Raw genomic sequence first — 13,747 nt, 5'->3', positions numbered from 1 at the left:
CCATATAATATAAGTCGAAAACAACAGCACCTTCGAAAAAGCGATATTAAAATAAATAACTAAACGCTTAAGCATAAACTAATTGTCGTATTGTTATAGTACCGTTTAACACACCGGTAATAAACATGTGGAAGAAAATGAGCGTTACATGAAAACAACACTGAATTAATGTATATCTGCAAGGAAATGTGTTTCGATCCTAAAATAGGAAATTTATAGCGCTACGTCCTGTTTAAGATCTCGTTTTCAATAACATATCAATCCAACATAGAATTATTGAACAGTTTTACTTCAAATTATGTCAGGCAAAGGTCAATGGTAGTTTTCCAAATATGGAGTTTATAATAGAATTTCTTGTACCACCTGTTACTTTGTCTCTTAACATTTGTTTTTGATCTATCTTCACAAAATTACACTGTTGCCTAGGAAGGTGATCGCGCATTACACCACCTTTTTCTCCTTGCAAAGATTTCACTCACACTTTATAGTCAGTGGAGTCGGTTGAGTCTGATAGGATTGTTTTATGAATTCACCGTGTATCTCAGTTTTAACTGCATGCCTATTAATAGGACTTAGATCAAATAATGGATTAAATAATGAAACAGTTTTCACATTTTAATAAAACAATAAGCGATATTATAACGAATATGCGGTATTAGCTCCGTGATTTTGGCATTTCTTTGAACGTTCTATAGAATTCAGAGCATTCATTCTAAGAATTTATCCAAACTGCACCTTAACCCATTGAACCTTTTTTAATAACCATTCAAGTTGTCAATGTGTTTTTTGTATAACCACAATTTTGAAGAACATTTCAGGTCTAGAAATTTTACAGAATAAACATGAAATTTAAACAATCGAAATTGGACATTGAAGATAACTACTTGGTTAACACAAAAGAGAAACAGAAGGAATTAATTTTGTTAATAACTTATCATAAACACAAGGAAATGAATAACGCCTATAATTCACAAACAATTAAATTAAATCTTCACAATTGTTAGGGTTAACGTTGTAGTGCATACTCCTGTAATCTTACTAATAAATATCCATCTAACCGAACATACTGATGAAGATTGATTAAGACAAATCGGTGATTTTAGGTTCCGATATCACCCAAAAACTTTATCGTTGTGTCACTCTGTATGTTGTCTTTTTTAACTCCAACTATTTATTGTGTTGAACTAGAAGTATGTTCTATTAATATACATTTTTTAATCATGAAAGACTTATTGCATCATAATTTATGTGTTAGAACTTAAATGTAAGCAAATGTGCGTAGAGCGTTGAATAAAAATCCAGTTTATTGTTTGTATTCATCTATTTCAGTAGGACTACAAGTTCCGATCTTTTTCCATACCTTATACATTTCTGATACTGATAGTCCATGTGACGTAAAAACCTTATGGACATCTTTGCATGATTTTAGTGCTATTTTTGAATTATGAAATCCTGACACGTTCTTTGGAATTATTCCTTGCCTATTAGCGCAAATTGCAACAAAGACGTCTTCTAAATACAAATATGGAACTGTGCTTGATATTTGAACGACAGAAAGTGCAACGTCGTAAGACATAACATATCCAGTACCGCTGCAAATTTTGGGATAATATGTGTGATTGTACTGTTTGAAAGTAACGTACCATTTAGAACTCCAATTCCGAATTGGCTTAGCTAGGCCCCAACATTTACCTATAAAAAGCCTTTTTTTTGGTGCATTGTTTAAGTACGCAGTCAGCCTTCTAACACTTACAAACATGTCGTCGTCTGTTTTCATGAAAAACTTTATTTTTCCATTACAATACCTTTTGCTCCATTGTAAGGCGAACATTGTTTTGTAGGTTAAATTCGAATATACATCATAAAACGGCACAATCAGGATATCTCTATTGACATCGGATTCTTCCAAAATGTAGCGATTCAGTAATTCGTTACGACTTCGTCCAACGACGAAGACACATCTGGCATCTTTGTGCGAATTTGTACATTTTGTGCCCCATGTATTTCTAATTGCTTCGCGAGCTAGGATGTTTTGGGAGGCAGAGACAATAAAAACAAAAAGTGTCACATTTGTATCACAAAGAGCGCCAGGAAATGTAGCAATAGTTTCGTTTCTGAACTGTTGTATATTATACAAGCGTTTAAAGACATCCAAATATTTTACTGACGCTTTGGAATGGTGATCAATTTTTTTAAAGCCGACTAAATTAAAACTTAGTCTAAGCAATCCAAATATAACTCCAAACAATAATGTCATTTTAACAATTGATATTAATTTCTGTTTCGAATGCATATTATGTAATAAATAGTTATAGATATTCATATTCAAAACAGAAGTAAATGAAAACTTAAGAATCCATTTTCTCATGACATTGACATTTGACACTTCCCGCTTTGGATAATAGTATCAGGTTGCACGAAGAGCAGCTCAAAGTAATAGTTTACTTCATGTACCCTCAAGTTCAAACATTGTTAGTCTTTCATTGACAGCCACTTGACGCTTCATTTTCAATGCGTTTATAATACGATTCCGGTAGTCAAACTATGTTTTAACAGACAACCTCTGACATGAATGTCCCACTGTATTATAGTGTTGTTTTCGTGATATATTTGTAGTTGGCTGTCACAAGGGATATATATCTGAAATGGAATAAAACAAAGGATATTCGAACATTTTGATTAATGTAAAAGGCTTATTTTAAGGAATGTTTTCCATGATAATTCCCTGCAGTTTATTGTACTTATGTCGCAACAGTGGTCAGTTTCTTGTGTAATAAGCATTTAACAGTTATATAATTAATATATTTCAATTATCTTTAAATAAATCATCATTTGTTATATCCTTATCGTAAAAAAACATGGTAAATTTGTATTTATGGGATATAACATATAAAACATATAGCATAACTCTTATTCTTATTGTAAAGCTTTGTAATAAAATTTATTATAATTTGAAAAAAACAATAACAACAGAAAACTATTAGACTAAATGTTTTGTTGATTTCTACAATAAACTTAAACTAATAAAACGGTATTGCACAGCAGGACTTTCAGATTTAAGATCTGATAGACAGCACATGGCAACAGAGATTGAGATCAATGCACAGGGGTTGTGTACTATACACATATATGGGTTACTTTTAGAAGGCTTACACTAAGCCTTTAACAAAATTACAAAACTAACACTGAAAATCTAAATACTCAAACTGTACATTATCTTATAAAGCAATATTTTAAAAAATCAAACCACAGGAATGCAGCGATTAGCAATATTTATATGAAAAACTACCGAAACATGCTCAGTGGCCAAATGTTTAAACAGAAACCCCGTTTACAGGGTAAACGACAGAGACACAAAACAGAAACACCAAAAGAATCACTAACAAGAAACATTGAACAACACCGCAAAACTCCACAAACAGCACAGTGCATATATACTACATAACAACTAGGTGTGCTTATCAAGGATTGTTAGGTACCGCCTTGGAGCGGTCAGTTGAATAATAATTTACTTGGGCTTAAAACCAGTTAGCGTGTACAACCTCACTCGTATCACAACAATCCTAAACAAAAGTAAAAACGTAAAAGGTAAATCTTATCAAAGTATGCATGAACTTGAGAAAAATTAATAATAAAACAAATAATAATAATAAACTAATAGGTAAACCTCAAGTACTTTAATGATTAGGGATCCCAATTATATTATTATTTCCTAAATTGTTATTATTTATCAAACTTATATATTGGGAACTCACAACTTTTTCTAGTGTCTTTGATTCAAATGATAGATTATTTATTTATTAAAAATTTATTAGTTTTTTATGTTTCTAGGTAAATACGTCTCAGTTGGACAGTTCGGTAGATTGTTTTGTTATTTGAAACAATTATTTTTGATCTCGATCACAAGATGCTACCTTATTCAAATAATGGATCGCTTTAGCCTTTACCAGCATATTACTTACATTGATTTCGGTATATTTGTGGTCAACAGTCAATTTAAATGATTTCCAATCACAAGAAGATCGTACCACTAATGTTCTTGTTTGAAGTGTGGCGTATTTTTCGAGTAAGGTGGATAGTACATTTGTATATACTCCTACTAGTTGTTCGGGATCGGTGCATTCAAGATTGTCACGTAATATTCCTGATGATTCAATGTCACCTTTAAGAGAATCTGTATCATGTTTTCTATATGTCACTGTCTTTCGGATAGCTGGCGATTTTTCAGCAACGGTATTGAATATTACTGCATAATGATCTTCTGTCACTTTTCCAGATTTATTGTCTGACAACCCTTGATCAACATTTATGTTCGTAACTGATTTGTCCGTGTTTCTAGTGATGACGACGTGAAGTGTTTGTCAAAGCATGTGAGTTGGTTCTCACACACGTTGCACCTATCCACATGATTGTAAAATGCTTGTGAATTTAATTTTGTCCGATTGAGTGGGGATATCCAGATGGAAGGCTCCGGTTACCATTATGTTCTTATCAGTCACCGCAAATTGTGCTCGAAATTTTGCCCATTCTTCTAAGAATTCACTAGTTTTTGATCCATTTCCTTTAGATGGGGGTGGTCGATAAACAACAGCTAACCTCATTGAATAAATTTTAATTGTTATCTTGCAATCCAAATGTTCAAATGTTGCGTAGACACTTTCATGAGTTGCGGTTAGAAACTGAACATTATTGTTTGACTTACAAATTACGGCTACACCACCATAACCTCTACCACCAGGGCGCGGGGCATGTTTGATATGATAGACTTCTGGCAAAAGTTCACTGATACTTTGTCAATTGACACCTCTGTAGCTTAAGAGTTTTTCAGTGTTGTGAATGAGTAATTGTTAGGTTTCGAATATTTGGCACTCCAGCCAAATTCAATAATTGCTCCCTGCTGCATCGGATCAAGCACATTGTTTCCTCTGATAATCGCTCACCAACACCTCACAATTATGATAGAATTCAATTTATTTTTATATATTTAATACATCCAATTTTCAAAATCCAAATATCTAGAAAATAAATAAAACTTTCACAGAAATAATTCCATAATCAGTCTGCTTGATAATTCATACAAGTGTATGTTCAAAATCTCATAGGAACCCTCAATGGTTAACCCATTATTAATATATCTGCAGGCGAAGGAATACTATTCAGAGTACCTAATGCAAAACACTTTTCAAAGATACGTTGCAGTAACAGCACTTACCGCGAAACATCCAAATTAGGATACAGCGAGTTTTATGAGATTGCTTCTGTTGATGTTAGCTTTACGTTTACGCTGATCTTGCTGTTTATAATGGATGCTTTTATTTCCTTAAATGATGTGTTTTGCGGAATACGAGCATGCTTAAACTCGGGACAGTAGAAAAGAAACGAAATTTAAACTTTGAATTCGATTTGATTTCAATTCCATACAGTTTCGCTCTCCGAATAAACATTAAAATGTAATAGAGTGTTCCAATGTTTTTTATTGACAATTTTTATAAAATTTATGATAGTTTTGCAGTTAATTCTTTCACGTTTTAGTGTCAATTGAATTCCTTGTGTCAATATATGTTTTATAGTTATAGTCATACAATACTAAGCTTAATGCAGTTATGCTTTTGATACATTATTCTCATAATTAACTTCCTTTCCAACCATAAACAATTTACATATAATTTCCATCATGATCCTTTTCCATTAGTATGCCTTATTAGTGTATGATAATGACTAAGCCATTTGAGACCTTTTCAAAGTAGCGAGAGATGTGTGCAAGCTTGTATAATCTTACAAGACATTTAGGCGCCGCCGGCAGGACCAAGTCAAATAAATGATGATTGGAGATTGCCTCGGCTCTGCTTTGATATCAGGTGAAATTGAAAATATGTTTTACTTTTTTTATTTTTTAACAAAAACTAAAAGGTGTGTGTCAAACAATTGCAGAATTGTGTACAAACTGCAAAGGAACCATTACTGTACAATTTATTCAAATCCTCTTAACAACTGCCAATAAATTAAAATCGAGACAGTCAAGTGGCATACGTGTACGACTCTCACTCGTTGTGTTGTTGGCTCGATTCTCATTATGGATGATTTAAACAGTATACACGCTTGTTTGTACACCAAAATTTGGATTTGAATTTGCCACAGTTAAGTCATGTTCTCAAAATTTAAAAAACGATAGCCATTATAAAATATACAGAAAATTGAAAATACCCGTACTGATTGAAGATTGAAGAAATTTGTATATGTTGATGAAAAATTCGATTTTCTTTAAATGTGTACATTGTATGCCTTAATGTGTAAATAAACCTTTTTAACAAATTGTTTTCAGAGTACGAAGTATGGTGGAAACAGTTTTATATCGAGAGCAAATATATAACGCATTTGTTATTCAAATCCAGAAATGACTGACATAGTGATGAACAGTTATGGTATTCCATTACGTTTAAATTTATTATAAATATGAATATTCTAGTACAGTATCCTAACGGTTTGTATTTGCAACCCTTTTTTACTATAGTAGCCTGTCATAAATTTGGTTAACTTCCAGCTTGCGTTATTGGCAAAGTAGCCGTGCATAATTGAGGTTTACTGCCAGTTAGCAAAATTGTTTAAAGAGATAAACTGTCCTGTGTACTCCTTACTACATTCTTCTTCTTACGACCCATATCACGACCTGCTCAGATGCATTTACACAACGCAATCGCAGTGTCACAGGACTTCAGAAAATCCTCTCTCTTTATGAAAGCTATTATAACTATGTCTATTATTTCTTCGCATAAACAATAAGTTTGACGGAATCCCAGCACTGACTCTCTGTAGGGTCAAACTCTGAATTTGTAAATGTTATTTTTATGTACAGGCCAAATGAAAATTATTCTGACATTTGGCACAGTGACAAGTGAAATGATAACTTTGAGTATTCACAATGTCCAATAACTTCTTAACTGAGTGAAAATAAGAATGTATTTTTACATGCATAAACATCAGTGAAATACGTTCAATCGGTATAAAATTGAATTGCAGTACTAGTCTCGGTCAAAAACAGGTACTGTATGACAAAGAAAATCACAACTTATAGCACCACTCATCTGGGATAATTATGTTTTTAACAATACAAATGTATAGCTTTGTTTACAATTGAAGAGTCAATATATAGAGGACATCTTTCACTGAATTCAACAAGTTTTCATTTTATTTCATACATTTATCGTGTTTTTTTAATATATTTTCCCGCTGGAGTAAATTTTGTTTAACAACAGCAGCGCCTTTCTGTGGCCTTTTTGTAAAGTACCTGCAGCCAAACCGATATGTCAAGGTTACCTCCTTTCGCGCGAGCAGTCCTTCCACTAAAATAAGATTCCACACTTTATGGAAATGGTTGTTAAAATTTAAATTATTTTTAGATAAAACCCTACTTCCATCAACAAAACTTTGAGCAGCAAAACTAAAATGAAACTTGAACATGGGATTTTTTTCGTACATTCAAGAACAATTTCAACATATTTAAATTTACAAATTGGGACAAGAGTGAGGTTGTGCACCCGTATTGGTTTAAACCCCCAGTAAATTAACATTTTACCCCAGTAAATTAACATTTTACTGACCGTTCCTAGGCGGTGCATTACAATCCTTAAAATTGCACCTATTTCATTTTTAAGTATGCATAGAAAGTGAAAGAAGTCCTATTTTGAAATAGACTATAGCAAAAACTAGAAAAACAAATGTTTAAGAAACACCTTGGAAATTGATGACGTTCAACCATTTACTTAATTACTTTTTCGGGATTGTTGGGACAAGAGTGAGGTTGTGCACACAAACTGGTTTGAGCGCTCAGTAAATTTACATTTTACTGACCGTTCCAAGGCGGTACCTAACAATCCTTGATAAACATACATAGTTGTTTTTATGTATAGTATGTATGCATTGTGCTGCTTGTGAAGTTTTGTGCTGTTCTTCGATGTTTTTTGTTTGTGATTTTATGGTCTATGCGTTTACCCAGTGCCATTAAAGCGTTTATGTTTAAACATTTTGCTACTGAGCTTGTTTCTGTAGCTTTTTGCATAAATATGGACTTAAAAAGTGTTTATTCGTAGAAACAACAGATACCGGGTTTTAGTTTTTTTCGTAGTGTATATCTGTTCACTGTCGCTGACATACTCTGGATCTTGCGGCATGTTTTCGGGATGAATTTATGCTCAGTGCAGCCGAAGGATGTTTTGTTGTTGAGACAGCGAAAAAGTTTTATATCCATTAAAGTTTCCGTTAAATTTTGGGTTTACGAAAACCCAAGAGGAAATGTCGAGGATGTGCCCGAAAATGCTTTTGAGAAGGATGGAGCGCATACTTTGAAAGTTTTCTCGACAAGATGTCAGAAAACACCATGGTCTATTAAGGCTGGACTCCTTTATCTTTCAGCCTTTGGAAAAGCCTTTTCGGTGCATTATTTTATTATAAGAAAAATAAGTTGTTGAACTGATAAAGATAAACAATTGAAGGAAATTGGTCAAAATCAAAATGCTTGTTCATAGATGTACGCAAAAATGAAAATGACCAAGAAATAGCAGATCTACTCAAGGAAAAACACCGACTCTTCCTGTCTCACCAACAAGATCCAAACTCCACTCACAAGAAGGCAGCATTTACGAGAATACGCCAAACAGTACAGTCAAAACTGGGCACCATACAAGACCAATGGCTTCAGGAAAAATCACAGGAGATCCAGAGGTATGCAGACGCCAAGGACTCAAAGCGCTTTTACGACTCATTAAAAGCAATCTACGGGCCAAAATCCTCTGGCACTTCTCCCCTCTTAAGTGCCGATAGATCTACACTTATAACAGATCGCTCGAAGATCCTAGAAAGATGGGCAGAGCACTTTGATGCAGTACTCAACAGACCTTCCTCCATAAATGATGAGGCAATAAATCGCCTTCCACAAGTAGATGTTAACACCACTATGGACTCAATACCAGCACTCAATGAAGTTGAAAAGGCCATCAAGCAGCTCTCCTGTGGTAAAGCCCCTGGATCAGATGCCATACCAGCGGAAATTTACAAGACAGGTGGACCTCTTCTTGCACAGAAACTTCAGGAACTATTTACCACCTGCTGGGTCCACTGTAGAATACCCCAAGAGTTCAAGGATGCGTCCATGGTCCACATCTACAAAAGGAAGGGCAACAGACAGAGCTGTGACAATCACCGGGGCATATCTCTCCTGAGCATTGCAGGAAAGATACTAGCAAGAATACTCCTCAATAGACTCATCCTCCATCTTGAAAATGGTATTCTACCAGAAAGTCAGTGCGGATTTCGTGCCTACAGGGGCACAGTGGACATGTTATTTGCTGCGCGACAACTCCAAGAAAAGTGACAGGAACAGCACCAAGACCTTTATACAACCTTTGTGGATCTTACTAAGGCCTTTGATACTGTGAGCCGGGAAGGACTTTGGAAAATTATGTCAAAGTTTGGCTGCCCCGATCGTTTCATTACCATGGTTCGCCAATTTCACGACGGAATGATGGCTCGAGTCATGGATGACGGAGAAGAATCACCAGACTTCCAAGTAACTAACGGTGTCAAACAAGGCTGTGTTCTCGCTCCAACACTATTCAGTATGATGTTCTCTGCAATGCTGTCTGATGCCTTCCAAGTGGACGATCCGGGAGTGCACATCAAATACCGGAGAGATGGAAAGCTCTTCAATCTTCGTAGACTGAAAGCTATCACAAAAGTCAAGAACACCATCATCCGTGATCTGTTCTTTGCTGATGACTGTGCACTTCATGCCATTACAGAGTCCGAGATTCAACAAAGCCTAAAACAATTCTCAAGTGCCTGTGACAACTTTGGTCTTACAATCAGCATCAAGAAAATAGAGGTGCTCCACCAACCTGCCCCAGAGAAGCCCTATGTAGAACCAACACTACTTGTGAAAGACACAAAACTAAATGTTGTAGATAGATTCACCTACCTGGGAAGCACTTTATCCAGAGCTGTCCACATTAATGATGAGATCAACTGCAGAATTGCAAAGGCCAGTGCAGCTTTCGGCAGACTACGCACAAACGTCTGGGAACGCAGAGGCATAAAACTAGACACAAAGATCAGCGTCTACAGAGCTGTTGTCCTAACCACCCTCTTGTACGCCTGTGAAACATGGACGGTCTATGCAAGACACGCAAGGAAACTTAACCACTTCCACATGACCTGTCTCCGCAGACTTCTCCACATTAGGTGGCAAGACAGAATACCGGACACTGAAGTCTTGGCCCGTTCAAAGCTTACCTCTATACATGTCATCTTACAGAAGACACAATTGCGATGGACTGGCCATGTTCATCGAATGTCAGACAACCGCATTCCAAAGCAACTTCTGTATGGCGAACTGCAGGACGGCTCAAGGTCAACTGGGGGCCAAAAGAAGAGATTCAAAGACACCTTGAAAGTCTCACTGAAAGCATTCCACATACCAACAGATAAGTGTGAAGAATTAGCTGACAACCGATCTGAGTGGCGTTGTCACATCACCAATGGAGCAAAACTGTCAGAACACTCACGTACCAAAGAAATGGAAAGGAAACGTGCATTCCGTAAAGCGAAAGCAGCTAGCACCTCCACCACCGAACCGGATTGTACCGACCACAGATGTCCAACCTGCGGGAGGTACTTCCGTGCCCGGATTGGCCTGACAAGTCATCTGCGGACTCATAGAAACAACTCAACTACATAGACAAGTCATGGTCATCTTCGCTCAGCGATGGACGAACATCACATCTTTCAAAAAGCTTCCGTAAGTACATTTTTATCAATATCAATTTAAGGTGAAGAAGTATAAAAAGAAATGATAATTACCTTCATATACAGGTTATTTGCCGTACAAAAAGATTTTTAATGCGTGTAACAGATCCTATATCCTCAATCTTGTTATTTTAACAATATTGTACTTCTTTCTTTATGACTTCTGACACGTTTCTAACCATGTTATAGTAAGTGTTGATTTCTATTTTTTCCTTCAAACCCGTCCTAACGGTCTTAAGGACCTAAAAGAAATATAACTAGTGTTAGTGTTCAGCGCGAAATGCCATTCGACTGCCTAAATATATGCAAGTGCGTATGTGCGAGTTTCTGAAGATCTCACTTAATGGCAAAATGGAAATTGCAAAATTTTCCTTCATTATGACGTAATTTTTATCAAGTGTCACGTCAAACATTTTTATTCAAAGACACATCTATGACAATTACTGACAGTCATTTTCCATAGCAATAATTCTTCCTGACTTCTTATAACCAATCATGGCGTTGTTTTTCGAATGTCAGGTTGCTTTCAATAAACAAACATCAAACTTTAAACGTTTAAATAATCTAGATCTTTATCATGATTAAAAGTTCTACGTTTAAAGCCAGATCGAGTATTGACTGATGTTTTGTAGCGCGTCATCGCAATAAACTACATTCATAATGACGTAATAACTATGAGACGCCACAATTAGTGTTTGAATTCGCAACACATGGCCTTGTTTATAAACGATTTTAAAATATATTGTCAGTAGTTCAGTATTGCGTCTAATTGAACATAGTACAAACTAAATTGTGCAAGATGCTTCGTGACTCATTGTCATTTTGGTATCATTTGAAAAAGTTACTTACCAATATGTAGAATGAATGTTTTTAGACCCCCCCCCCTTCCAAGAAGAGGGGTTATTTTTTCATTGCATATGTCGGAAGGTCTGTTGGTCGGTCCGTCCATCCATCCGTCGGAAGACCAAAGATTGTCCAAGTAATGACTTGACTTTTTCTGGACCTATAGTCATCAAACTTGACATGAAGGTTTTTGGCCTGATAAGTTGATGACCCCTATTTATTTTAGATGTCATCGGAGCAGCTGCCTTTAAGGTAAAAACGTTGTCAAAGCTTTTCCGAGTGATAAGACATTATGCCTTTACATAGGACAATCAAACTTGACATAGAGATTAGGCCTATCAAATAGATGAAAACATTGATTTAAGGGTTCATCGTGTCAAAAGTCAATACCCTTAATTTTTTACTTCGAGGTTTGGGGTTGACCATTAGATGACCCCTATTTCTTTTGAAGACATATTGTCAAGTTTAAGGACAAAACTCAAATTGGTCGTTAAATTTACGTCATAATTACATATTCCCTACTGCTTAGAGGATAAATATTCATCTGCAAATATCAGTCATAATCTAAACGTGGTCAAAAGCTGTACCTTCTTTCCTCACACTTTGAATGGTCGTGATATCAAAAGGCAAACTAGTTCAATGACAAATCAGTTGTAATTTCGTCCATGCCTAGTTAATTCAATTGTCCAAATATTCCTGACAACAAGGCGCTCAGAGGCGGGCATCATATTTGTTTCTGCTCTTTTTTTCAACTAAAATCGGACTTTGACCTTGATCCTGTCCCATTAAAATGGGTTCATGTTTAACTGTCGACTAGTGTACTTGTTTCTGTAGTTTTCCATATACAACGAAATTCAGCCAATGTTGATTTCAAATTGGATGAACCAAAACATTTACAAAAGCAATGTTTTTAGTATTTGAAATATACACTTTTATTGATTTATTTCGTTATGTAAAAAGTTGTTAAATATAATGTGTTATATATATGTTATTTGTACCTAGTCTAATTTAAACAATATTAAGTCAATAGCCACATTTTGTTATTGGTAATTATGTTAGATAACACAAATATAGATAAACTAGGAAAAATATATAAACTAGGTATGTTTATCAAGTATGAACACAAAGAAAGCAAAATGATTAGTCATCGAATGATGTGATGTTACACACTATGTGCGTAAAATTAAACTTACTACTCACGTGTAAAGTTTTTTGTCTTTGGAACATATTTTGTGATATGTTAACACATTTTAGACGCTTTATTAAAGATTTTTGTAGTTGACTGTTTAGATGTGACATAATATTTTCCTAAAACACGAACAAAGCCCATTTTCAATGATTTCCCTACAATTGTTGTGATTATTTTAAATATATTTCGCACTGAAATACAGACTGTGTTAGGTAGTTACGTGTGTGGTTTTACGCATTTTCTGCCGAATTAACTTATTTCACGTGCAAACAAATTTCGTCCTTATCCAGATACGATAAAAATCAAATATTGTGTATTATTTTATTTTGTGATTTTTCCACATTTTCCGCGTTAGAATAAATTGCTTCTTTTCATCGAAATTATTTGTTCAAATGCCATGCATTGCAAATAACGTTTTTAACACGGTCTGTGTAATTCTAATAGACGATAAACAGCTTGTTTGGTAGGTGGAATTGGTTTTCCATTCCCGAAACCAAAAATAAAATTTAAGAAACAAGGCCTGCGGTCGCTTTCATAAACATAAGACTTCACAGAAGAAGACGGAACAAGGGTGCAGTTATTTTTTATAACGTTCAATCTCTGCAGATGTTTGATATTTAATTCTGAAGTTTGAGTAATGTTATGGTTTTAAACACTATGCATTGCAAATGTACTTACTACACACGTTTTACCTTTTGTATTCTTGACCTTTGAACGAAAACATTTGTTTTGACCTATTAAAGGCAAATATCCGATTCTTTGTCATATTTCCACTTGTTTTGATGTTTACCGAATAGTTTGAATTCCAATCATTATTGATATGCCATCGCCATGTGTAGGTTTGGAAACATACCCTAACGCACGTGTTGAATTATAAACTTGACCAACACACGAAATAATTTGATATTAAGATTTTTG

At 35.0% G+C, this 13,747-nt stretch overlaps 2 protein-coding genes across 2 annotated transcripts; one reads left to right on the top strand and one right to left on the bottom strand.

The window, feature by feature from the left end:
- Positions 1–231: 231 nt before the first annotated feature.
- Positions 232–2,635, bottom strand: LOC128232370 (beta-1,3-galactosyltransferase 1-like). Its single transcript, XM_052945881.1, has one exon. It carries the CDS (start codon positions 2,366–2,368, stop codon positions 1,304–1,306), a length of 1,065 nt encoding a protein of 354 aa, XP_052801841.1. The 5' UTR covers positions 2,369–2,635; the 3' UTR covers positions 232–1,303.
- A 6,882-nt stretch (positions 2,636–9,517) lies between these two features.
- On the top strand, positions 9,518–10,729 carry LOC128231126 (uncharacterized). The gene has a single exon (XM_052943546.1). It carries the CDS (start codon positions 9,518–9,520, stop codon positions 10,727–10,729), a length of 1,212 nt encoding a protein of 403 aa, XP_052799506.1.
- The last annotated feature ends 3,018 nt before the right edge of the window (positions 10,730–13,747 follow it).

Source organism: Mya arenaria, chromosome 4, assembly GCF_026914265.1.
Source record: "Mya arenaria isolate MELC-2E11 chromosome 4, ASM2691426v1".
NCBI lineage: Eukaryota > Metazoa > Mollusca > Bivalvia > Myida > Myidae > Mya > Mya arenaria.
This window is presented reverse-complemented; position numbering and strand designations above follow the sequence as displayed.